Below are 26,892 nucleotides of genomic sequence, written 5' to 3'. Positions count from 1 at the left end.
ATAGATTGCTTTGGATAGCATGGACATATTAAAAATATTTCTTCTCCCAATCCATGAGCATGGAATGTCTTTCCATTTCTTTATGTCATTTTCAATTTCTTTCACCAATGTGTGTAGTTTTCAGAGTACAGGTCTTTCACCTCCATGGTTAAGTTTATTCCCAGGTATTTTGTTATTTTTGGTGCAATTGTAAGTGGGATTATTGTCTTAATTTCTCTTTCTGCTACTTCCTTATTAGTGCAACAGAGTTCTGTGCATTCATTTTGTATCTTGTGACCTCACTAAATTCTAGTAGTTTTTTCAGGGAGTCTTTGGGGTTTCCTATATATAGTATCGGGTCATCTGCAAATAGTGAGTTTTACTTCTTCCTTACCAATTTGGATGTGTTTTATTTCTTTTTGTTGTCTGATTGATGTGGCTAGGACTCCCAGTGCTATGTTGAATAAAAGTGATGAGAGTGTATGTCCTGGTCTTATTCCTGACCCAAGGGGAAAAGCTCTCTGTTTTTCCCCACTGAGTATGATGTTTTCCACAAAAGGCCTTTATTGTGTTGAGGTACATTCCCTCTAGATCTACTTTGTTGAAGGTTTTTATCATGACTAGGTGCTGTACTTTGTCAAATGCTTTTTCTGCATGTATCAAAATGATCATGCGGTTTCTATCCTTACTCTTGTTCATGTTGATTGATTTGCAAATATTGAACCACCCTTGCATCCCAGGAATAAATAAATCCCACTTGATTGTGGTGAATCATTTTCTTTTTTTTTTAATTTTTTCTGAATGTTTATTTATTTTTATAGGAGAGAGACACAGAGTGTGAGCAGGGGAGGAGCAGAGAGAAAGGGAGACACAGAATCCAAAGCAGGCTCCAGGCTCCGAGGTGTCAGCACAGAGCCCCACGCGGGTCTTGAACTCACAAACCGTGAGATCGTCACCCAATCCGAAGTCAGGCGCTTAACTGACTGAGCCACCAAGGTGCCCCTGGTGAATCATTTTCTTAATGTGTTGTTTGCTTTAGTTTGCTAATATTTTGTTGAGAATTTTTGTGTCTATGCTCATCAGAGATATTGCTAACTACAGAGCTCTCAAGATCATGAGCAATTTTTATAATTAAGAAACTTTTTCCACTATGGAAAACGGTATGGCAGATCTTCAAAAAACTGATCATGGAATTACCATATGACCCAACAATCCCACTTCTGGGATTGTTGAACCGAATGCAGGGACTCAGACAGATAGTCACACAGCCATGCATGTAGAAGCATTATCCTAGCACCCAAGAGTTGGAAGCAGTCCAAGTGCCCACAGATGGATAAATGGCTACATAAAATGTGGTTTATGGATACAGTGGAATATTCTTCAGTCCTCAAAAGGAAGGAAATTTTGAACATGTCACAACATGGATGAACCTTGAGGACATTGTGCTGCATAAAATAAGCCGGTCACAAAAAAAGGATAAACCATGTATAATAATACGTGGTTTTATATGAGGACCATTTATATGAGGACCATTTAGGGGCACCTGGGTGGCTCAGTCGGTTAAGCGGCCGACTTCGGCTCAGGTCATGATCTTGCAGTCCGTGAGTTCGAGCCCCGCGTCGGGCTCTGTGCTGACAGCTCAGAGCCTGGAGCCTGTTTCCGATTCTGTGTCTCCTTCTCTCTGACCCTCCCCCATTCATGCTCTGTCTCTCTCTGTCTCAAAAATAAATAAACGTTAAAAAATAAATAAATAGGGGCGCCTGGGTGGCTCAGTCAGTTAAGCGTCCGACATCAGCTCAGGTCACGATCTCACGGTCCGTGAGTTCGAGCCCCGTGTCGGGCTCTGGGCTGATGGCTCAGAGTCTGGAGCCTGCTTCCGATTCTGTGTCTCCCTCTCTCTCTGCCCCTCCCCTGTTCATGCTCTGTCTCTCTCTGTCTCAAAAATAAAAAAAAAAATTTAAAAAAAAATTAAAAAAAAAATAAATATATGAGGACCATTTATATGAGGTCCCTAGAGCTGTACAATTCATAGAGACAGAAAGTAGGGTGGTGGCTATAGGGGCTGAGGTGGGGGGAGGAGGAGTCAGGACTTAATGGATATGGAGTTTCAGTTTGGGAAGATGAAAACATTCTGGAGCTGGATGGTGGGGACGGCTGTGCAACAGTGTGAGTGCTTCATGCCCCTGAACTGCACTCTTAGAAATGGTCAAAATGGTGAATTTTATGTGACGTAAATTTTCCTACAATAAAAGAAAATTTAAAAAATTTTTCAAGTTTCATTTATTTATTTGGAGGTAGAGAGAGAGAGTGAGTAAGGGAGGGGCAGAGCAAGACGGAGAGAGAATCCCAAGCAGGCTCTGGATCATCAGCGTAAAGCCCAATGAGGGGCTCAAACTCACGAACCACAAGATCATGACCGGAGCTGAGATCAAAAGTCAGATGCCTCATCGAGTAAGCCACCCAGGCGCCCCGAAAATTTAAAAATTTTTAATAAAACACATTTGGTGGAAATATGGATGCATTCCTCTTTTGGATTGTTCAGCTTTTAAGAGATACTTTGGGTATTTTTCATAACACTTTTAAATGGGTGAAATCAGCCTTACTTAACATTTGGTAAGGATTCATCTCACCCTTCCTACTGCCCTAGGTTCTCCGTTGCAGCGAGTAATAGGGCTTACAGTGAAGAGCAGGTGTGCTGACTCATGAGCTGGGCTGGAATAGTTGTTGTTCCTCAGACAGAGAGGAACTCTCCAAGCATGTGTGTGTAGGAAGTGGTTTGGGGACAGCCAGGGGAGGAGACATGACACACAAGTGCTTGTCCTATTTGTTTGCATCTGGGGAGAAATCCCACCAGCCCAGATTTTGCTGGGCACCCAGCACTACAGCCAGGGCACAGGGGTGCCAGAATACCTAGCTCCGGGGGTCCCAAACAGACCAGGTTGGGCTACCTGCCACCGGCAAAATCCAGAGGCAGAGACACCCATGTAGGGAAACAGGAAAGGAATTTATTTCGGGCGGGCCAACACCGGGAAGACAGCAGACTAGTGTCTCACAGTCTCCAAAGTGCCAAAAATACTTCTAGGTTTATATAAGGAAAATGTGGGGCAAATGTGGGTGGGTACAAGCAGGTGAGCAGTGAGGGTCATATCACGGGGCGGGGGGGTCTTGTTGGCTCAGGGCAGTGCTTCTTGCTTGAGGAGGTAGTTTCCTTCCCACTGGGGATGCTTTGCCTGAAGAGTCTTTTTCCTGAATTAAATTGCAAAGAACTGAATCAATTAGAACGTACAGACTGAGGGGCACCGGAGGGGCTCAGTCGGTTAAGCGTCCAGCTCAGGTCATGATCTCGTGGCTCGTGGGTTCGAGCCCCACATCGGGCTCTGTGCTGACAGCTCAGAGCCTGGAACCTGCTTCGTATTCTGTGTCTCCCTCTCTTTGTCCCTCCCCTGCTTGCGCTTTCTCTCTCTCAAAAATAAACATTAAAAAAAAAAAAAAAAACGAATGTACAGATGAAGATCAAAATGGAGGGAACTGAAATGCCCTTTCAGCACTCGGATGGCATCACTGTGGGCTTTGAATTGCCAACGTCGATGCGCAGGGCATCGAAAGTTATGGCAGCAGTAGGACGGGCTGAGGTTGGGAGTTCAAATGTGCATTTTTTTCCCCCAGCACCACTGAGCAGGGAAACTAAAGGGAGACCATGAAAAACTGCTTTTTTTGCTCCTTTTCCCACTTCCGTTCTTGCTCGGGTCTATTCCCCTGCCTTATACATGCCTTATAGGACAGATGATATATGTCCTTCTTGTAAAAGGTCAAGGACTTAATGATTTCTTCGGGGTCTTCCAGCACAGTAGAGAACATCTAAGGAGGGACCAGGTGGGGTCATTATGAATATCTTGGAAGATTCCACTGACTCACCAAGACCCCTGGCTCCTGGGTATAGTGACTTACAGAGGACATCTACACACTCCTCTTTGTTCCTGTATGCCTGCGAAAACACAGGCACTTGACTATAATTCTCAGTAAAAAGCCCAGACTCCAAGCAAAGATGAGACTCACTCTTTTTTCCATTCCGAGTTTCCCAGGTGCTCTGCCTGAATCTGCACTCTCTCTAGGTCTGCAATAAATTCTGCTCTCACTTCGTCTCAGCGCATTTGGTTTCTATTCTGCGCGAAGCCAAGGAGCCCCTTGACCGGTCCTGTGAGACCCCCCTCTCCATCCTTGGCCCCATCCAGCCTGCAACACCACCAAGCAGTTACCCCAATTCTGGTACTATCTACCTGGATATAGCGTCAGACGGCACAGGTTATGGGCTCAGGCCTAAAAAGACTGCCCCCCACACACACCTCCCCCCTTGTCCCTTTCCCCCCTTGTCACCTGTGCTTCTGAGGGGCTGGAAATAGACTGGAGGTTCCCATGACCCTGTACTTGGGTTTGATCCATGTGCTAGAGTGGCTCACAGAACCGAGGAACATGTTACTTACCAGCTTACCAGTTTTTTATAAAAGGACAGAACTCTCTGCGTGCCATTCTCCCCAAATCTCCACGTGCTCCCCAACCCAGGAGCTCTCCTGGCCCCATCCTTTAGGGCTTTTACAGAGCCTTCAATACTCAGACATGATTGATTAAATCATGGGCCGTTAATGATGGATTCAATCTCTAGCCCTGCCCCACTCTCCAGAGGTCAGGGGGTGGGACTGAAAGTTCCAAGCCTCTAATCACTCCCTTGATTCCCCAGGCAACCAGCCCTCCAGCTTTAGGTGTTCCCCAAAAGTCACCTCATTAACATAAACTCACGTGTGCTAGAAAGGAGTTTAACACTATAAAAACACTTTTTTTTTTCAACGTTTTTTTTTTTTTTAATTTATTTTTGGGACAGAGAGAGACAGAGCATGAACGGGGGAGGGGCAGAGAGAGAGGGAGACACAGAATCGGAAACAGGCTCCAGGCTCCGAGCCATCAGCCCAGAGCCTGACGCGGGGCTCGAACTCACGGACCGCGAGATCGTGACCTGGCTGAAGTCGGACGCTCAACCGACTGCGCCACCCAGGCGCCCCTAAAAACACTTTTTTAAAGAAACTTTTAATGTGTATTTATTTTTGACAGAGACAAAGCACGCACGAGAGAGAGAGAGAGAGAGAGAGAGAGAGAGAGAGAGAGAGATGCAGAATGCGAAGCAGGCTCCAAGCTGTCAGCACAGAGCCCCACGTGGGGCTCGAACTCATGAACCATGAGATCATGACCTGAGCCAAAGTCCAATACTTAACCCACCGAGCCACCCAGGCACCCCTAGAATATAAAAACACCTTGATCACTCTTCTTAGGAAATTCTAAGGGTTTTAGGAGCTCTGTGCCAGAAATGGGAATGAAGATCAAACATATATTTTTTATTATAAATCAAAATACCACAGAGTAGGAGGAAACCTCTCCATCAGGGAAGCCTGTGATGGTTAATTTTACGCGTTAATTTTAGTGGGCCATATTAAACATTGTTTCCCGGTGCATCTCTGAGAGTGCTCCCAGACAGGATTAGCATTTAAATGGATGGCTCTTCTGCAAATAGGTGGGCATTTGCAATCTGTGGAGGCTGAGGAAGAGGAATTTCCTCTTTTCCTGTCTCGTGGAGCTGGGACACCTCATCTCATCTCCTGCTTTTTTTTTTTCTTAATTTTTTTTTTTTAGTGTTTATTTTTGAGAGCACAGGCGGGGGGCGAGCAGAGAGAGGGGGGGACGCAGAATCCGAAGCAGGCTCCAGACTCTGAGCTGTCAGCACAGCTGGAACCCACGAACTGTGAGATCATGACCTGGGCAGAAGTCGGGCGCTTAACCGACTGAGCCACCCAGGCGCCCCTCATCTTGTTCTGGGATTTACACCATTACTCCCCTGGTCCTCAGGCCTTCATACTTGAACTGAATTACGCCTCTGGCTTTCCTGGGCCTCCAGCTTACAGTTCCAAGGGACTGCCATGATATACATAGCAAAAATATGTATCTATAGACATCTATAGATGTGCAGATACATCTCCTACTGGTTCTGTTTATCTAGAGGACAATTGTACACAGATCAAACCCCAACAGAGACCCTGCAGGTGATCCACAGTGGGAAGCAGGCTGTGTAAGAAACTGGCATCACCAAGCCCAAGAAGGAACAGCCACAGTTGGCCTCACCATTGGAGGGCAGTAAGGATTGGTAGGGACTGGGGCAAATTGGAAAAAACAGCCCAGCCCCAAGGAGCCTCCAGCTGCTTGCTGATACAGAGGTGGGAGGGCGCAGTGTCACCTGATCTCTCGATTTCTTTACGTAAACGGAAAATCCGGATATTTAAGCCAAAGCGTCCAACTTGTAAAAACTGGTGACAAAGTCAAACATTTTTTAAACAGGGCACGCCAAACAAAATGCGAAAGCAGGTCAAGTCTGGCCCCCTGCCCTTACTGTAGGAACCTACTGCATAGTTTGGGACAGGAGAGCTCATCTCAGCCTCTGGCTGTCAGTAGAACGTGCAGCTCTTGATCTTGGGGTCGTAAGTTTGAGCCCTGCGTTTGGGGGTGAGGGTTTAGTTGAAAAAGGAGAGCACATCACTCCGGTGAGCCCTCCTGGACTGGCCTGGGCAGGCCAGCAAGGGAAGCATCTGGTTCCCAGGGAGTTCCAGGTTCAGAGAGGACAGAGGCTACCCAGGAGAGACCCTGACACGTTCACAACCTTGGATTTTCAAGGCAACTGAAGCCAATGCCGGTCATGGCCAACTGGTTTCTGTTTTCATCATTTTGATGAAAACATTTCTCAGTAGACCACACATCTCTGCTTTCTTAAAAATAACACTGAACTGGAGATGGAATCCCTTTAAAATATGGACTTCCTGTGTCTGCCTGAGACACCACCTAACAAGCCACGTGTTCCATCCCCTCTGTGGAATCTAGATGAGATGTCTCTCGATCAGATGGGGGCCCCCGAATGTGGGGTGACGATCGAGTGGAAGCGGGGGGTGCAGGAAGTGAAAGAATTCATCTGAGGCAGAACAAAGGGGATAGAAGTTTATAGAATACACTGAAGGGAGCAGCAAGCAGGACCGAAGAGAGGCTATCTGCAAGAATGTGGTGGGTGGGGGTTGCTTTTAAAAGGGGGACGATTGGGGCGTGTGGGTGGCTCAGTCGGTTAAGTGTCCAACTCTTGATTTCAGCTCAGGTCATGTATGATCTCACAGTTCGTGAGATGGAGCCCCATGTCGGGCTCTGTGCTGACAGTGGGGAGCCTGCTTGGGATTCTTTTTTTTTTTTTTTTTTTTTGTAACTTGTCTTATTTTTTATTTTTTTTAATTTACATCCAAATTAGTTAGCATCTAGTGCAACAGTGATTTCAGGAGTAGATTCCTTAGTGCCCCTTACCCATTTGGCCCATCCCCCCTCCCACATCCCCTCCAGTAACCCTCTGTTTGTTCTCCATATTTATGAGTCTCTTATGCTTTGTCCTCCTCCCTGTTTTTATATTATTTTTGTTTCCCTTCCCTTATGTTCATCTGTTTTGTCTCTTAAAGTTCTCATATGAGTGAAATCATATGATATTTGTCTTTCTTTAATTTCACTTAGCATAATACCCTCCAGTTCCATCCACATAGTTGCACATGGCAGGATTTCATTCTTTTTGATAGCCGACTGATACTCCATTGTGTATATATACCACATCTTCTTTATCCATTCAGCCGTCGATGGACGTTTGGGCTCTTTCCATACTTTGGCTGTTGTTGATCGTGCTGCTATAAACATGGGGGTGCATGTGTCCCTTCGAAACAGCACACCTGTATCCCTTGGATAAATGCCTAGTAGTGCCATTGCTGGGTCATAGCATAGTTCTATTTTTAGTTTTTTGAGGAACCTCCATACTGTTTTCCAGAGTGGCTGCACCAGCTTGCATTCCCAGCCTGCTCGGGATTCTTTCTCTCCTCTCTCTCTGCCCCTCCCCCGCTTGTGTGCACCCTCTGTCGCCCTCAAAATAAATAAATAAACATTTTTTTTTAATTTTTTTTCAACGTTTATTTATTTTTGGGACAGAGAGAGACAGAGCATGAACGGGGGAGGGGCAGAGAGAGAGGGAGACACAGAATCGGAAACAGGCTCCAGGCTCTGAGCCATCAGCCCAGAGCCCGACTCGGGGCTCGAACTCCCAGACCGCGAGATCGTGACCTGGCTGAAGTCGGACGCTCAACCGACTGCGCCACCCAGGCGCCCCAACATTTTTTTTTTAATTAAGGGGAAGATTGAGAGGTATGGTGACGTATCGAATTCTCCCCTTTTGTGGTAACCGTGCCTTGGTTGTATGTAGCCCTTTGGCCAGTTAGGGATGAAGGATATTTAGAGGCGGGTCGCCTGATGGGCTTTTTCTACCTTCCATTGTTCAAAGTGGCCTCTGCACACTCCATGGTTACCAAGGCTGTGGTCGGCTACCCCAGCTCCGTGCGGAGCCCCATGGTGGCCCCACTCTGAATGTTAGTCATGCCTTCTTCCTGATGGTGGAGGGCTGACATACCGCCCCCCCCCCCCCCCCCCCCCGGGAAGTAGCCTGCTTCCTGGTCTGGCTTGGAATGGAGCCAAGAGGCTCGTGGCTAGAAGCCCCCTGAGCCGTGGCCCGAAGCTGGCCATCGAGCCCTGCCTGCCTCTCCTTAATAAGGGAAGGTGCTGGGGGTCCCTGGCTGGCTCAACCAGTAAAGCGCACAACTCCTGATCTCGGGGTTGTGAGTTCAGGTCCTGCACTGAGGATGTAGTCTACTTTAAAAATAAAATAAGGGAAGACGCGGGATGGGAAAAGGTCTTGGTCTTAACATGGAACACGGCCTCTGTTTCTCCCTAGGAACAGGGAAGGGGCACGCCGATACATGCACCAGAGCGCTCTCCACGGAGACTTGTTGACAGACCCTATGAGGATTTAGAAGTGAGCTTGCTGCATAGAGCAGAAGCCCTCCTGGGATGGCTTTAACAGGTGAGGACTGTGGAATCTGGATGAGGGCCAGGGGGGCTGGGACAGCAGCTCTACTGCCACCAGGAGCCCGGGGAACCTCTGCCTTTCCCTGAACATCCTCCATGCAGGGTTGCTGTGCCTCCAGGCATCACAGTGGAGGTTCTCACGGGGGAGGAGGGGAGAGGGCCAAAAGCAATCTAGCCTCATCCGACCACTTTTATTCCGACTTTCTCAGGAGTCCTACCCTGTAGACTTCCACATCATCTCAGGGCCAATAGTCCCTCCTGATTGCAAAGCAGTCTTGAAATTCAACTATTTTTTTCATGTATATACTGTTGCCCAGACCAAATTGGGGTTTTGTTAGTAAGGGGAAAGGAGAACATGGCCCCTAGGGAGGAGACAAACAGTGCCGAGTGGCTGAAGACTCAGACCCCAGCTAGACTGGCCTCCTTGTTGCAAGCATGGGGGGGGGGTGTCAGGTTTTCTTTGGCTCCTTGGACACCTGTCCCCCAATGTCCTTCTCAATTGTCTGTTTAGGGTGGGTGTTTGTCATGAGCTCCAGGGGCTGAGCTAAGGTTAGGAACTAATGAGAATGAAGTGCATAGCCAAAGCTGCCTTGCTTTGCACAGTGAGGTCATGGCCAGGTAGAGGTCTCCTGGCCTGGACAGCCAGCCAACGTGGTGGGGCTGCCCTCTGCCTGACTTCCTGCATGACCCTGGATGTTCCCAGGGAAGGGGGAAGGTCCCAATATCAGTCAATGGGGTGGGAAGCGTGGAAGAAGACAGGTAGGAAATTCACCCCTCCTCTTGCCTCTTTTTTATAACCCGGGGGAGAATAGAGCAGAACCATGGTCACCCCTTGACCGTGATGCAGGTGTTACTACTCTGTGTTAGCTTAGAAAACTGGGCTCTGAGAGCCCAAGGCCCCTGAGGTCCTGGCAGGCAGGGTTAGGAGAAATCTAAGGACTGCCTGCCACCCCCTCCCCATCCACCTCTTAATTTAGGAGAAATGTTTATTTTATAAAAGAAATGCACCCAGAGGTTGGGGCTCCAGAAAGCAAGTTTGGCCTTCTCCATTAAATAAGCATAAATTACATACATCAAAGTTTTATCAGACTCTTGGCATTTCATTTCTAAAGCCTAGTTAATTACAAAGGAAAGGGGAAGTCTTGTCAAATCACTGTGTGCTACACCTGAAACTAATATAAGATTGTGTGTCAACTAAGGGACGCCTGGCTGGCTCAGTTGGCTAAGCACCCCACTTCGGCTCAGGTCACAATCTCACGGTTTGTGAGTTTGAGCCCCATGTCGGGCTCTGTGCTGACCGCTAAGAGCCTGGAGCCTGCTTCGGATTCTGTGTCTCCCTCTCTCTCTGACCCTCTCCTGCTCGTGCTCTCTCTCCCAAAAATAACACACACACACACACACACACACACACACAGATTGTGTGTCAACTCTCCTTCGATTAAACAAAAAGGGAAGGGGACATCTCACTGGTTGTAGGGCAGGGAAGCAGTACCCCCCCACCCCAACCCCATCTCCCAGGCCCGGTCCCACAACAGGTTGATGCCATGGTCTGCCCTGCATTGGAGGGAGGAGCCAGAGTCCTCTCCCCAGAGGGGCTTGTTCTGAGTAAGCAAAGGGTTTGGCCTGGGTCCCATTGTGTGAACCAAATAAGAAAGTATCCTCCCCCCAGCATGCTCTCAGTGGCATCAGAGGGCAGTGCTCTCTTTGGGGGTCTTTCTCCTCCCTCTCTCCCACCCCCAACCCAGTACTACCTTGTGTCCTCCTCTTGGTCTCAGCTCAAGGGGCTAAGGGGTCATGGGGAAAGCCACTCACACCCACAGCCTGCGGCACCCCAGAGGATGCGGACGTCAGACACCTGGAGTCAAGGAGGCAAGGGGAGGGGGTCCTAAAAGTAGGGGAAACCTTAAAAAGAGCAGAGCCTACTTCAAAAGGAAGGCCTGGAAAAGCATGGCCACATAATCCCCTTTGCCTGGGCACTCTGCCTCTGAGCCTGGGTTATGGACCCAGCCATTACTGAGATCAGAGATCTGAGCGGGGGTGGGGGGTGTGTAAGAACACAGCTTCAGGACCAACAGGGCTCCTGTAGGACACATGGCCCCAAACGTGTCTCTCTGGAGCCACCAATTCCCCTCAGGAGTGACTGTGCTGCATTTTCCTGTGCCCCACGCTGTGTGAGACATCAGAAACACCCTCCTCTTTCCTTTTTTCCCCCCACAAAGTACCACTTACCTTTTAGGGCCAAGTCTTGCCTGCCCCTATCCCACTAACCCGTGTCCTCCTTGCCCATGACACCTTACACGGCTTCTAGTTAATCCTTTATTTCCCTGCTTTCCTTCCCAGACCCTCCAAGCCCCGGGCCTGGCCGTGCTCCTTGGGTCCCACAGCTGGGGGCACTGAGGTGCAGAACATACATCACAGACACCTGGACGGGCCAGCAGATGGAAGGACAGCTGTGTGGATGGGTGGACAGGAAGCAGCATGATTCGTAAAACAGGACAAAGGAAACGCTGCCCCCTTTGCAGGAGAAGGACCGGCAGGGGCTTTGAAGGGACTTGTTGGTGCCCAGTATCCATGGCATGCACGCCCTCCAAAAGCTCCTGGAGTCCAGGCTCCTCTGTGGTAGGCTAGGGGATTTGGCCCTGGACAAGGGTGGTTGCCCCCCGCCCAGGGTTCCCAGCAGTCAGGGACAAATGGCCCCATCTCTCCTGGCTTGGCTGGCTCATCCGTAAAATGGGGGTGGTAGTGGCACATCCCCAGATGAGGGCTTGTGTGTGAAACTCCTACCCCAGGAGACAAAGGGGTGTGCTGAAAGGTGCAGTGTGGCTGTGAGGGTGAGGACAGGGACTAAGCGGGCGAGGGGACCGCAGCCAGCTCCTGGGCTCCCCTCACAGCCGCAGGGCCTGCTGGAGCATGCGCTCATCTGCCACCTCCTGTGGGAGCGTCACCACCAAGCCCTTGTTGTCCTGCATCGTCTGGCAGATGATCTCGTAGGCCTTTCGGTTCCCAGACCAGCAGCGCCGAGCCACCTGCAGGGTGGGGACAGAGGGGGCGGCTGCTGGTGCCAGCACCAGGTCCCCGGCAAGGCATTCCGGACACACCGAGGCCGGGCTGCAAATCCTGACCGTCTCCCATTTGAGGGACCCTCTGTGCTATGTGTGATGCACCTGCCCTATCCGTACCTCTGGCTCAGCCACCTTCTCTCTTGGCTGGATGACTCACTTAGCTGCCTCTCCGATCTGAAACTGGCCATCCTTTGACCCAGCCTACTCCATGTCCAAAAAAGAGCTTGCCTCCATGCAGGGGCAGCAGGCCAGGTATCAGGGAATCACCCTCCACACCCTCCTCCCTCCACCCCATCCTCAGAGAATCTGCATACATCTCAGCTCTGCCTTAAAATCTCTCTCCAGTCTTCTTCCTTCTCTCCCCCCTCAGTCCTCAGGGCTCCCCCTGCCTCCCTGCTGTCATATTTGCCACCCCCCATCTTCATGCCCCCCTCACCTCCTCCATCCCTCCCCTCACTGCCTCACGGCCCTCAGGAGAAGTCCACCCCCTCCTCTGGGGGCTCCCTGGGAGTCAGCCCCTCCAGGGATCTCTCCACTCCCCCACTCTTACGCTCACTCTCTCACCCGACATCCACCCACTCACTCAGCACCCCTCCCCATCATTGCCTGACCTCCCATTTGGGCCCATCACCCCTTCTCGCCACCTGTGACGTGGTCACAGAGAGGGAGGGAGTCCCCGCAGGGTCACACACACATGCACACACAGAGAAGACTGCATCTTCGCACACAGGTGATAGCAGGTGATCTCTGCCTTCAGAGATGTGGGAAGAAAACGCTTTGAAAGGAGGCCCTCAGCCCCAGAAGTTGGGGGTGCTCTCACTGGGAGGGAAGGGCCGGGGCCCCCTGTGCACACAGACGCTGAAGCTGGACTGGAGGAGTAAGGCCAGAGGCAGGGAGACACAAAGGGGACTCAGAAACAGCCCAGGAGGATGCACAGAGGGACCCCGGTCGCTGGAGAGGAGAGATGCTAATGTGCAGGTGTGGCGTGACTGTTTTCTGGGGAGGAAGGGAGCAGAACTCTCTCTCAGGTCTGCAGTCTGGGGAGGCAGAGCCCCCCATTGGAGACAAGGCCAGCGGAAAGGCCTGGGGTGTGACTTACCCCATTGGACACGTCCCAGCTGAGCATCATCCTGGCCTTCTGCTCAGCCTCCTGGGTCCCATCCAGCACGAGGCCAAATCCTCCATTGATCACTTCACCCCTGCAAGAGGCAAAGGGGTTTCCAGGTCACTCTCCAGGCCTGCCCCTGCTTGGAGCCAACAGAAGAACACGCACATTTGGGGACACTTTGGAAGCCTCGGCTCACGGAGGTAGTGTGACGAGCACCTACAGCCTGGAGCCTACGCCCTCTCCACAGCCTAGGGGATGCTGGAGTCGCTGGGCTCTGCGCTGCCCACCTGCACCTCCAGGCTTTACCCATCCACCACACCCCCCTTCAGGATCCTCTCCCATGTCACCTCCTGGAGGTGACCTCTTCCTCTGCGGTTCTGAGTGTATCTTATAAAGACACGCTTCCTTGGGGGTCTCTTGTGTTGCTCAATTCAACTGTCATTCTTCCCGATTTCCCTTTATGCTCTTTATTTTCGTTGCCTCTTCTTTCTGCTTGCTTATGGTGTATTTTGGGGTCCTGATAACTTGATCTGAAGGCTGAGTTCCTTTATTTCCCGTATATCTTGTTTTCCAAAGAACAGATTTCTCTGAGCACTGTTTGGACCCCCTCCTGTCACAGATCTGATACGTTCATGTGCTCCTTCGTGTCTTCCCAGTGACGCGTGCCTCTCATTGAAGTACGTTAATGCTATCCGACTTTCCGCATGCTTGCCCTGAGGTTTTGTGCCATCGGCTGTGAGCACCCTCTCCTTCCTGGCACCCTGGATCTTCATCCTCACCCTCGGTGTCATTATCAAGGGCTGTGGCCTGTGCCGGACCTGACTGCCACTCCCGCTCAGCGAACATCACTACACCCCGCATTCCCCCATCAGTTACACACACAGGAAACGCCCTCCATCTCGTCAGCACTTGCCAGGACTTTACTGCCAAACACGAACCCCTGGGACCATGGCATCCAGCCTTTCAGTCTCCACTTCCAGCCAATTCGCTCTTCTCCTTCCTGCACCCAAAAGGTGCATCTAGCTTCTCTAGTCTCAGATCCTTCAGGCCTTACCTGCTTCTCTGCCCAGTTTGGGCTCTCCGGACAATCGCTGCCAGTTCCCACCAAGAAGGCGAGATGCCCTCTACCCCAGGAGCCAGCCGTGCTCCCCTCCCCAGGAGTGGGAGCCAAGCACCCCCACCAGCGGGCAGCCGCCCCTGCCCTGCCCTCAGCCTGTGTCCCCGCAGCTGGACAGCCCGTGCCTGCTGGCGGGCTCCCTGCACATCTCCCACCAGCTCCTGCGCAGATTCAAGGTCATTGTCATTCACCTGCTGATGTTGGGTAACAGGGGAAAACCAGTGCCAGCCAGAGTCACCAAGCGAGGACCTCAGTGTGTCCTTTGACCAGAGAAGTCTTTGGACGATCAGAAGTACATCTGTCCGGTGCACGTTTAAGTATGAGATGTGCTCTAAGACATTGTTTAGTGAGGAAAAGTGTTGGTATTAGGCTAAAGATGGTGGGTCAAAGGTATGTGTTTATTCCTCAAAGACGTGGACCCTCAGGGCTGAATCTTGCTGTGAGATCACAAGGTACATCTGAGGGTGACATGAAAACACGGATTGAGAAGTCTCAACACCCAACCGCGAAGCCCTGTCCCTTCAGCTCAGCTCCCAGAACTGGCCGTACCTCCCTACAAGGACAGGTGACAAGAGCTGTGTTTACTGAGCAGACCAACCAGTCTAAAACCAGAGACTGAGCACTGACCTCTTCTGCTCTGCAGCCCATGGTCCAAAGGTCCATGAGCACACCCGGCCACGGGCGCCATCTCTAAACACAAGCAGACAGCAAGGACCACTGCACAGACAGCACAAGGATAGACTCCAAACAAGCAACCAGAAAGAGGGGCTCTGAGGAGACAGAGGGAGAGAAAGACGACACACAGCTGATGCGGATGAGGCTTGTCTTGGAAACGTAAGAGATCCAAAGCAGGGAGCAAATAGGCAACATAAAAACTGAAAGCAAATAAAGAAATGGGGGGGGGGGGGTTGGGGGGGGTCTTATCACTTAAAAATGGATTTGTGTAGAAAAAGAAAAAAATTAGCTGACAATTGGAAGTGATTTCCTCCTGGAGCAGGAAAGGTTGAGGTTCAAATTTTTTTCCCTGCTGATGTTTGCAGTAAGCCTTGAAGGAGTATCTGACAGATTAAATTATGTGCGTGTGTGAGTATGATGAGAGTCCAAAGTGAATCTGAGGCACCTTCCCAAAAAAGCCCTCGAGGACGGCCAGGATGGGCGGGGTGGCGGGGGGGGGGGGGGGTTGATGCCGGCCTCTGGCTAGCCTGCAGCCCTGTCTGCACAGCCTGGGGGCACAGCCAGAGGGTGGGAGCAACTTGGGAATTGGCAGGGAGCCTTTCCTCTCTTGGGAGCTCCCCACGAAGGGGGTCCTGTTCGGAGGCCCTCAAGTCATGGATGCTTTCTCCAGCCAGCTCTGCTCCGCCCCTTCTTGCCCTCTGTGGTTCAGTTGGCAAACAGCAGGTGGATTCTGGGAGGTGAAAGATCTGGGTTCGATCCTGGCTCCACCCCCAGCTCTGTGGCCTTGGGCACATTACTCAACTTCATTCTCTTCACCTCCAGCACCGAGTCAGCAAACCCAGTGCCAAGACGCCAGGCACCCCACAACCAGGCACTCTTCGTCCTGGTTTTCTCTAGCTTGTGTATCGGAAAGAACACGTACTCCGGTCACATTTTCCATTAATTAGAGCCACCTGACGGCTCCGGCTCGGAATTCTGGCCTCGAAGCCAGCCCACCGGAATGCTCTGGGAAGCTCCAGTGCTGAAGGACTTGGCTCGGGAGGGCAAGGCCAAACTTAATCCGGCCAGCACAGGCTCAGAGATCAGTTCAGAGATTGCCCTCCCGGGAGCCGTCCTCTCCGAAGCAGCAGCGCCCCCTGCTGCCCGGGGGAGCAAGGAATCCAACTTGGCCTGATATCCCAGACCCAGCCAGGTGAGGCAAGGTGAGCTGGGACAGGTCCAGCTCATTAACCTTCTGGTGCCTCAGGTTCCTCATCTGTAAAATGTCTTTTCCTTCTAAGATTAGGTAAGAGACTAGATTCAAAGAGTTTAGCAAATGTTTGCCACATCATCCATGTGTAATAAATTTTAATTATTCATTATTCTTTGTGAATGACTATTCCTTGTGATATTGTGATTCATAATAAGAAATATACATTTATTTGGTCTTTGCTCCATTTCTGGCACAAAGTTCCTAAAAACATTTGGAATTTTGTAAGAGAGCAGTAAATGTGTCTTTTGCTATGTTAATGAGGTGACTTTTGGACCACCTCTAAGGATGGGGGGGGGGGGGAAGTGCTAGTTTCCAGGGGGAGCCAACCATATCTTTAGGGGAATCAGAACTTTCAGTCCCACCTCCCCAGACCGCCAGTGAAGGGAGAGGGGCTGGAATTTGAATGCTCATCAGGGACCAATGATCTTGTCAATCATGCTTAAATAATGAAGCCTCCATTAATACCTGAAAGGATGGGTTTGGAGAGGTTCTAGGTTGGGGAACCAGACTTCCACGTGCCACCATATCAGGCCCCAAATTCCGCAAGGACAGACACTCCTTTATTCGGGACCTCTCCCTATGGCTCTTGATTTGCACCCTTTGATATCCTTTGTAATACATAGATAATCTAGTGAGTATACCGGTTTCCTGAGTTCTGTGAGCTGCTCTAGCAAATTAGTGGAATCCAGGGAGGCTACTGTGGGAACCTCGGCTTGGTGGCCAGTCGGTCAGAAGCACAGGCAACAACCTAGACCTGCACTTGGCAGTCTTGTGGGACTGAGCCCTAACCTGTGGGGTCTGCTGCTATCTCTGAGTAGATAATGTCAGAACTGAGTCAAATTGTGGGTGTTGGAGAATTGCCTGGTAGTGTGGGAAAAACCCCACATGTTGGAGTTGGGGGTGCAGAATTAGAGCATACCTACTCATGACGGAGCTACAACTGTCAGCCATTATAGGACCCTCCCATGGACCCCAGTCAGACTGCAAACAGGCCTGGCAGGGCAGAGCCATGAGCTGGGGACCCAGGAGAGCTCAGAACCCAGGTCTTCAGCCTCCCAGCCCAGCTGTCCTGAGAATGTCAGTGGAGGAGGCCCGGGACCAGACAGCGCTGAACATTCCTGAGAAAAACTCTGTGAAAGCGAAGGGAAAACTGACATGAAAGGGGCAGGTGTGGTTCCTACGGCCTTTGTGTCCCGTGTGATAGGTGAGACCCCAAAAGGTAGAGTGGCTGGGGCACGCCCTCTGATATCCAGCTCACGTGAAGAACACCTCACAGCCAAACCGTTAGCAGAGAGAGCTCAGGGGAGGCAGGGCCCAGAACCCTGGAGGGAATTCCCAAGACCTCTACACCAGCCGGCACCCACAGCACCCGGTTCTCCAAGAACCTTACCAGCCGACACCCCCGCCGTTATGAAGAGCGACCCAGGTGGCACCTCGAAAGGCATCTCCCACGAAGTTCTGCACAGCCATGTCTGTGGAAACAGAGGCCACCACCCATCATTCCCTGAATGAGCCGGGCCGGGAGAAGGCCAGGCTGGGCCAGGCTCCGGCCAGGGGGACAACGGGCTGAGTAGGGCCTGAAGGACAGACAGGGAAAGGGAACTAGAGACAGACTGTAGAAACAGCAATAATTTATGTTTGCAGAGCTGAGCAAAGCTGGAGTATTAACAAGTGCCCAAGTACCTAACCACTGTTAGCCTTCTGGATAGTTATGCGTTCTAGCACTGAATGCCACATAAAGTGCCCCAGAAGCAGAAAGAACACAAGGATTAAAGGCGTGGTGGTACTGATTTTAGCTCAGGCACACAGAGAGCCAAAGAGAGTCACTTCCGTCCTTAAAACAACAACAGAAAAATAAGGGTAGGGGAGAAACTACAAATTAATGACTGTCTTTGACCGCATCAGAGAACTGAGGTCCCAGGGCAGCTAGCTCATTACAATCTGAGACAGGCCCTTGCACAGAGAAACAGCACCCAGACTGGTCACCTTACATGTGTGTCTAACAAACTGCTAAATGGCAAGCATGAGCTTGCCCCAAACCTTGAGGCCCCTGGACACAGATATAAGGGGGTGTGTGTGTGCCCTAGCAGGCCCTTCCTCCAAAAATCCTGACTGGGCGCTCACAGAGAAGATAAGGGAGGATCCCGAGAATGCTCTTCTCCTTGTGCCAGGCTGTGAGATGTGAGAAATGCAGCTCTAGAAGCTGGTAACGGCCCGGGAAACATTCTCCCCCAGGGCCTCCTGGGATGTCATGGCCCTGCCACGTCTTGGCTCTAGCCCACTGAATCTGATTTCAGACTTCCGACCTTCAGCACCGTGAGAGAACGCATCTGTGTTGTTTTAAGCCATTAAAGTTTGTGGTACTTTGTTACCGTGGCCATAAGATACTAACATCAACGATATCAATATCAGAGAATTTCAGAGCAAGGACTATTATTAGAGACACAGAGGAACATTACATGATGATAAAGAGGTCTGTTCTCCAGGAAGACATCATAAGCTGAAATGAGTGTGCACCTAACAACGTAGGTTTACAATGCTTGAAGCAAAAATGGGTAAGACCTGAAAGGAGAAGTAGATAAATCCACAAACTCACTGCTCCCCTCTCAGTGATTTACAGAATAATTAGGAAGAATATCAGTAAGGATCCAGATGACCAGAACGGCATTAGCAACCAACTGAACCTAGCTGGCATCTGTAGAACCCACCAAATAACAGCAGAACACATGTTCTTCTCAAGTGCACCAAAATAGACCATGTTCTGGGCCACAAAACAGCACTTAACACATTTAAAAGAACAGAATGAATACAAACTAAGTTCTCAGACCATAATGGAATTAAACTAGTAACAGAGGCACCTGGGTGGCTCAGTGGGTTAAGCGTCTGACTCTTGACTTCAGCTTGGGTCGTGATCTCATAGTGGTTCGTAAGATTGAGCCCTGCGTTGGGCTCCATGCTGAGAGTACGGAGCCTGCTTGGGATTCTCTCTCTCCCTCTCTCTCTCTCTCTACCCCTATTCTGTATGTGCACGTTCTCTCTCAAAAATAAATAAAATAAACAAACAAAAAAAAAAGACATCAGTAACAGAAAGGTATCTGAAAAATCTCCTAAAACTTGGGAACTTAAAAGCATACTTCTAGGTAACCCATGGATCCAAGAGGAAGTCTTATAGGAAATTAACAAATATTATGAACTGAATGAAAGTGAAAATATTTAAAAATTTGTAGGATGCAGTGAAAGCACCGTTTAGAGGGCCATTTATAGCATTAAATACTAGAATTTGAAAAGAAAAAAGGTTTCAAATCAGTAACTTCCTCATCTGCCTTATGAAGCTAGGGAACGAAGAGTGAGTTAAATCCAAAGCAAGCAGAAAGAAGGACACACTAAAGATTGGAGCAGAAATCAGGAGTGCCTGGGTGGTTCAGTCAGTTGAGCATTGAACTCCTGATTTTGGCTCAGGTCACGATCACACTGTTGGGAGATCAGGTCATGAGATAGAGCCCTGCATCGGGCTCCACACTGAGTGTGGAGTCTGCTTGGGTTTCTCTCTCTCCCTCTTCCCCCGCTTGCACTCTCTCTCTAAATAAATAATAAATAAACATTAGCACAGAAATTAATGAATTGGGAATTAATTAATGAATTTGCAAGCAGAAAAACAATAGAAATGGGTGCCTGGGTAGCTCAATCAGTTGAGCATCCAACTTCGGCTCAGGTCATGATCCTGCGGTCTGTGAGTTTGAGCTCCATGTCAGGCTCTGTGCTGATAGCTCAGAGCCTGGAGCCTGCTTCAGATTCTGTCAGAGCCTGGAGCCTGCTTCAGATTCTGTGTCTCCCTCTCTCTCTGCCCCTTCCCTGCTTGTGCTCTGTCTCTCTGTCTCTCAAAAATAAACATGAAAGAAAAAAAGAAAGAAGAAAGAAAGAAAGAAAGAAAGAAAGAAAGAAAGAAAGAAAGAAAAGTAATAGAAAAAAATGAATGAAACTTAAAGCTTTTTATTGAGAAGATCAATAAAGTTGATAAATATCTTAACAGACTGATCAAGAAGAAAGAAAGAAAACACAGATCACCAACATCAGGAATGACAGAGGAGACATCACAACTGACCCCACAGACATTGAAAAGATAAGTAAAGGAATACAATTCTATATGTACAAATTTGATAACTTACATGAAACGTATCAATTCCTTGAAAAAAGTGATACAGATTGGGTTCCTGAATGTCCACCTCCTTTCCTTGGGATCCCATCCATAATGGAGGGAGCACTCCAGTGCTGGGAATGAGCAAGCTATACCAGGCCTAGAACCCACCAGCCTCTGTGATGATTATAATTGTAGTGGGTACAGAAGCAGAATGGTAATAGCAGCTGCAGCAGATAACCAGTGAACACTGGCTGTGGGACACCTACTTAATGCTGCACAAGTATTAATTCATTTCCTTCTTCACAACAACCCTCTGAAGTAGGAACAATTGTTATTTCCATTTTACAGATGAGAATATTGAGGTTCACAGACTTTAAGTCTTACTGAAGTTTGCCCAGCAAGTGACAGGGTCAGGGGCACACCCAAGTCTAGGGCATCCAACTGTCCCGTTTTGCCTGGCACTTGCCCAATTTAAAAATGAAAAATCCCAGGTCCCAGAAACCTCGCTGTGCTGGGCTGGTGACCCTATGCCAATTCTCTCAGATGCCAGAACATTTTTTGCAACATAACTCGCTGAATGAATCAATTGATTTCTAAACAAAGTCAAATCCAACATTAAAAAATTAAAAAAAATTTTTTTGTCTTCCTCACCTGCACAGAAGGCAGAACCATCGTAAATATTGGAGGTCTCCCTAAAGGGACTGTCTGTGCCACTCACGTCATGGTGGTCCCGGCTCAGGACCACCGGTGCCTGCAGCAGGGAAAGATATGAGGTATCAGCTGACAGTGTTTACCACAGCTGCCTGGCAGAGGGCAGAAGTCAAAGGTCAGGCCACACCAGACACCCTTCAGATCCCTCCCCCTGGAAATAGACCTTCTTCAAGAAGAGGAAGCATAGGAGGCATTGTCTGTCTCCTACCTAACGTTCAGATTTCCTGGTCACTTCTTTGAGACATCCAGATGGCTAACAGACACATGAAAAGATGCTCAACATCACTCATCATCAGGGAAATACAAATAAAATCCATGATGAGATACCACCTCACACATGTCAGAATGGCTAAAATTAACAACTCAGGAAACAACAGATGTTGGCAAGGATGTGAAGAAAGGGGAGCCCTCTTGCACTGTTGGTGGGAACGCAAACTGGTGCAGCCACTCTGGTGACAGAACGGAGGTTCCTCAAAAAATCAAAAATAGAACTACCCTACAACCCAGCAATTGCACTAGTAGGCATTCACCCAAAAGATACAAAAATACAGATTCAAAGAGGTCCATAGACCCTGATGTTCATAGCAGCATTATCAACAATAGCCAAACTACAGAGAGCCTAAAGTCCATCAACTGACGAATGATGTGGTACATACATATAAAGGAATATTGCTTAGCCATCAAAAAGAATGAAATCTTGCCATTTGCAATGAGGAGGATGGAGCTGGAATGTATTATGCTAAGAGAAATAAGTCAGTCAGGGGCTCCTGGGTGGCTCAGTTGATTGGGCAACCAACTTTGGCTCAGGTCATGATCTCACAGCTCGTGAATTCCAGCCCCGTGTCAGGCTCTGTGCTGACAGCTCAGAGCCTGGAGCATGCTTCAGATTCTGTGTCTCCCTCTCTCTGTCCCTCCCCTGCTCACATACTGTCTATCTCTGTCTCTCTCAAAAATAAACATTAAAAAAAAATTTTTTTTAAAGTCCGTGAGAGACAAATATCATATGATTTCACTCATATGTGGAATTTAAGAAACAAAGATGAATATATGGGAAAGTGGGGGGAAAGAAGAGAGGGAAACAAACCGTAAGAGACTCTTAATGACAGACAACAAACTGAGGGTTGATGGAGGGAGGTGGGTGGGGGATGGGCTAGATGGGTGATGGGTACTAAGGAGGGCATTTGTGTTGAGCACTGCGTGTTGTATGTAAGTGATGAACTACTGAATTCTACTACTGCAATCAATATTGCACTGTATGTTAACTAAAATTTAAATTTAAAATAAGTTAAAAAAAAGAAGAGGAAAAGCATAGATGTTTCAGATGTACCTTGCTAAAAGGGGAGCTCCCATTTCTCTGAATTAAGAGGCCCTCTTCTTCCCTTGAACCAGCCAGGCTTGCTGTCGCCTCTTTGTATGTGCCCTGAACTGCCAACCCCCCGGTATTCTAGCACCTCCCAGATATTCAGGTTTCAGTTCTACATCAGCAACTCAGAAGGCCTGTTCTGACCACCCACCAGACAGACCACTGCCCCCGACCCCCTCACCCCTACCTCATGTAGAGTCACCACTCTCCCTACTCCGTAACCCCTACCCCATCTAGAGGCATCACACACACACACACCCCATCACCCCCACCCCATCTAGAGTCACCACTCTCCCACCCCATCACCCCACCCCATCTAGAGTCACCACTCCCCCCCACCTCATCACTCATAACCCATCACCCCCACCCCATCACCCCCATTCATTTTCTTCTCATGTTCATCACCATCTGAAGTTCCCTCTGAATTTATGCTTTTATCCTGCATTGTCAGTTTCCCTTCCCCAGTGAGTGGAGGAGGCCGGGACCCTGTCTACTTTGTTCTCTGCCACGTGGTCCCCAGTGCTTTAGAATAAGCCTGGGGTAGAGGAGGCCCTCAATCGAGCACGTGGAATGAATGAACGATTAAGACCTGGCTCTCTAGGCCAACCAGCCGACTGCAGCCTGGATGTGAGCGTTCCTGTGGAGCCCTCCTGGGACAGCTGCCACAGCCGTCCTCATCTCCGTAAGCACGCTGAGCAGTGGTGCTGTGGCAGTGCTCCCAAGGTGGTCTGGGAGCTGTCTTTGCTGCCACCGGAGCCACCCACCGGGACAGCCTTCACATTCGTCCAACTTGATTTCCCTTTCACATCTGATCATTAGCACTGGCACTCCCAAACACAGGGATGCCAGCAAGAACCCTGTGGCACGCACTTAGAAAATGAGCCCCCCAGAGGAGTGTGCCCAGAGCTCCATGTCCCCCAGGGTAGGCTGGCTGACAGGGAGGAAAATGAGGGAACACCAGGGAAATTTGTCATGGTTTATAAAAGGAGAATTCAAGGAAGATGTAGGAAGTGCTTGCATGGAAACTGACTCGCCTAATCCTCACCCAGGCCTTGAGATTGACATAATTCTCCCCTCACAGAAGATGGCACCTGTGGCTCAGAGAGGGCATCTGACCCGCCAAGGTCACACAGCAGGGAACATGTCAGAGGCTGGGTTGCAGGACAGGCCTCATCACTGCAGGTCCCCAGTTATCTGCCTCCCACCTGACATAAACACAGAGCCGAGGGCCTCAGGGCAGTGCCAGCACCCAAGGGCAGGAGCCCAAGGGAAGCTTCCTGCCTGCAGCACAGAACGTGTCACCTTGATCTTCCCACGGGCGATGGCTTGGTTGAAGGCCACAGCGATGGCCACACGGCCTTTCTGGTCTGAGTACAGGATCCTCGCCTGGGAGCCCACCACCTGCAGAGAAAAGGGAGGGAAGAGGCACCTCAAGGACCTAGGGATACGCAAGGGATAGATGTGGGTGACAGGTCCCACCAGCAGCCAGATGGTCCCCTCTAGGGAGGTCACGGAGGACCCTGAGGTGTGTGGTACAAGGTAGACCCTCATGTCCAGCCCACCGGGCAGTCACGCCAAACCCCTGCCTGTCCACGTGCAGTCTGGGACCCCAGCTGTCCCTCCGTGATCCACTGCCTCGAGGGTCAACCCCAGGAGTGGGCTCTGAGACCCTGACCTGCCCATCTCAGGGATGCCACCTCTTATGAACATACCCTTGCTTGAGTCCTTCCAATGACAATAATACCACCACACAATGCAATTGTGGCCTGTGCCCGGCACAACTACAAGCACTTTGCACACAGTCACTCATTGGTGAGTTTATGAGGAAGTTGCTATTGTTCTCACCCTAGGCTCCACGTTTCAGATGAGAAAACTGGGGCACAGGGGCCAAGAACCCTCCCATGACCACCCCGGGCAGTCGGTGACATGGCTGAGAGCCTGCGGACTCATCCATCAGGATGCCGCACCTCTGGAGGGTAAGACAGATTACTCTCACGAAACGGAAACTTCAGCAAGTGAAAAGGAGTCACTGGCACAGTGGTCCTCAACCAGGATGACATTAGGGAATGACTGGAGACACGGTTGAGTGCTGTAGGCACAGGCAGGGGTCCTGCTAAGCATCCTGAGACGGCCCCCCATGACAAAGAGTTATCCAAGTCCCCAGGCACACACACAGATATTTGCACCCCCAGGTTCATAGCACTCACAATAGCTACAATGTGGAAGCAATCCAGGTGCGCACTGACGGAAGAAGGGACAAGCAAGGTATATACATTCTATGCAGACGATGGAATATCATCCAGCCTTGAAAAGGAAGGAAACTCTGACACAGGCTACAACATGGATGAGCCCTGAGGACATCACGTTCAGCGAAAGAGGCCAGTCACGAAAGGACAAATACTGTAGGATCCCACTTATACGAGGCCCATAGAGTGGCCAAACACACAGAGACAGAAAGTAGGATGGTGGGGGTCAGGGGCTGGGGGAGGGTGTTGGGGGAGCCGTTTTATTTGATGGGGACAGAGTTTCAGTTTGGGGAGATGGAAAAGGTCTGGAGAGAGATGGTGGTGATGGTTACACTCAATGGAAGTGTACTTGAAGCCACTGAGTTGTACCTTCAAAATGGTTAATACAGTAACCACATGGAACTAGCCACACAAAAGTCTGAGGGAACAGTATTCTAGGCAGAGGGAACAGCAAGTGCAAAGGCCCAGAGGTAGAAAGAAGCTGGGCCTATCCCAGTAAAACAGGCCAGTCAGCTAAAGTGTAGGGGGCATTTTATGTCAAGGTGTAGTTCGCCACAATTGAAAAAAATGATTTGGCCCCAAACATCAGTAGTTCTGAGGCTGAGAAGCCCCGGATTCTCCAGGTGTTTCCCTTGCAGCCTGGCCACGCGTCCTGGAACGGGCTGGAACGTTCTGGAGCCAGTGATGGAGCTATGCCACCCCTTACCGCGAGCCTGAAGCCAGAGCTCTGTCTGGACGGCCCCACCAGCAAACGTGGTCAGGTGAGCGGCCCTTCCTTCCTCGTGACTTGCTAACCAAGGCCATACTGCCCTCACGCCGGCTGCCTCAAAGCCTTGTGGGAAAGACTATAGTATAAACCAGCACTGGAGAGATTTTCGGATGGCTTGGATCCAGAAAAAGGAAATTGGAGACAAACCGACATAGGACTGCCAGGTCCGTCAAGAGTGAACCTTACGCGAAACTCAATTAAAATGTTTAAAAAGGATGGCCTTCTGCAATCGTCATCTTTCATGAGACAAAGAGCAACGTGAACTAAGTAGGGAGAACACAACCTCCGAAAACTCCAACTCAAACACAGAAGAGACAGTCCCGGTTATTCACGGCCCTTGTAGTGGCCTCCAGAGGGCCACTCTCCATGCCCCTGACCTCCCAACCTCCCGCCAGCCCCTTCCCACTCTGTCGGTGCCCCTCCCTCAAGGCTGGGGTCCTCCTCTTCTCCAGGCCCGCCTCTGGACTGGCCCTGCACAATTCCACTCCCGCCCATCCTCCCCGAGGCCCCGACCCTCGAGTTCAACAACCGTCCGGTGGGTGTCTCAGACCCTGTGTGGTCACAGAGACCGCTGTTGGCACGGGGGTCTCTGTGGCTAAAACACGTGTGCAAGCCACTGGGCAAGGAGGAGGTGGCGCTTTGGGTAGGGGGTGTTGGGCCACAGAAGCCCAGGACATGGGGGCGGTGCTCAAGGGAGTCCCCCTTCTGGCCCGGGGACCCCCAGGCCAAGGACACGCCAGTGCGGATGTGGCAGCTGCGTCTGGCTATCGGGGTCTGTGGACAAAGCCATGTGAGTCAAAGGCTCGTTTCTTGCTCGTCTTCCGTACACCAAGGCCACTGCTGCCTCAGGGCCTGTGCATTGGCTGGTCCTCTGCCTCCCCCCACTGTCATATGGCTGCTCCCCCGCCCCCTAGTCCTCCAGCATTTAGAGCTGAACTCACAACTCAGCTCCTCAGAGACACCTCTCTGACCCATCAGTATAAAGTGATGTCCCCACCGGGCATCACCTTGAGTCACGTTCGCATGCCCGGGAGCACGCGCATACACCCTCTGCCCAGCCCGGGCCGGAAGTGCCTCCTGCAGACTGCCACCAGAGGGCATGTGCCAAGCACGTGCACCACCACAGCCCCCGTGTGCAGACCGTCAGCAGCGGCTCCACTGCCCAGCCCAGCTGGGACAGGAAGCTCAGAGAGGCTGAGCCACTCGTCCCAGGTCACACAGCTGAGAAGCCAGGAGGCCTGACCTGAGAGAGCGGTTTGCGAATCAGCTGGGTGAGCAACGACCCAACCGGCCCTGGCCATTGCCCCCAGGCCCCAGGCCACCCTTTCAAGGTCCCACAGCCCACCGGGTGAGGTGGCTGCTGCTGCCTCCTCTGAGGCCAAGGAGGCTGCCACCTAGGGAGTCCCACGGGGTGTGTTTGGCACCGTCCCGGGGCTCACGTCTGCCAGCCCGGGCATGGCCAGCGGTACCCTGCCTTGGTCAGGGCAGTCCAGTGGCCC

General features: G+C 50.5%; 1 protein-coding gene across 1 annotated transcript in view; it reads right to left on the bottom strand.

The window, feature by feature from the left end:
- Window positions 1-11,254: 11,254 nt before the first annotated feature.
- UROC1 (urocanate hydratase 1) overlaps window positions 11,255-26,892 on the bottom strand; it is a 40,606-nt gene continuing 24,968 nt past the window's right edge. Inside the window, exons 16-20 of the mRNA XM_003982564.4 lie at window positions 23,681-23,779; window positions 20,956-21,055; window positions 17,557-17,638; window positions 13,114-13,213; window positions 11,255-11,978 (exon numbers count right to left, since the gene is read on the bottom strand). Of these exons, the coding sequence (XP_003982613.2) occupies window positions 11,838-11,978; window positions 13,114-13,213; window positions 17,557-17,638; window positions 20,956-21,055; window positions 23,681-23,779 (522 nt within the window). The 3' untranslated portion in view covers window positions 11,255-11,837. The remainder of the gene's footprint in view (window positions 11,979-13,113; window positions 13,214-17,556; window positions 17,639-20,955; window positions 21,056-23,680; window positions 23,780-26,892) is intronic.

The sequence above is a fragment of the Felis catus genome, chromosome A2 (assembly GCF_018350175.1).
Source record: "Felis catus isolate Fca126 chromosome A2, F.catus_Fca126_mat1.0, whole genome shotgun sequence".
Classification (NCBI taxonomy): domain Eukaryota; kingdom Metazoa; phylum Chordata; class Mammalia; order Carnivora; family Felidae; genus Felis; species Felis catus.
This window is presented reverse-complemented; position numbering and strand designations above follow the sequence as displayed.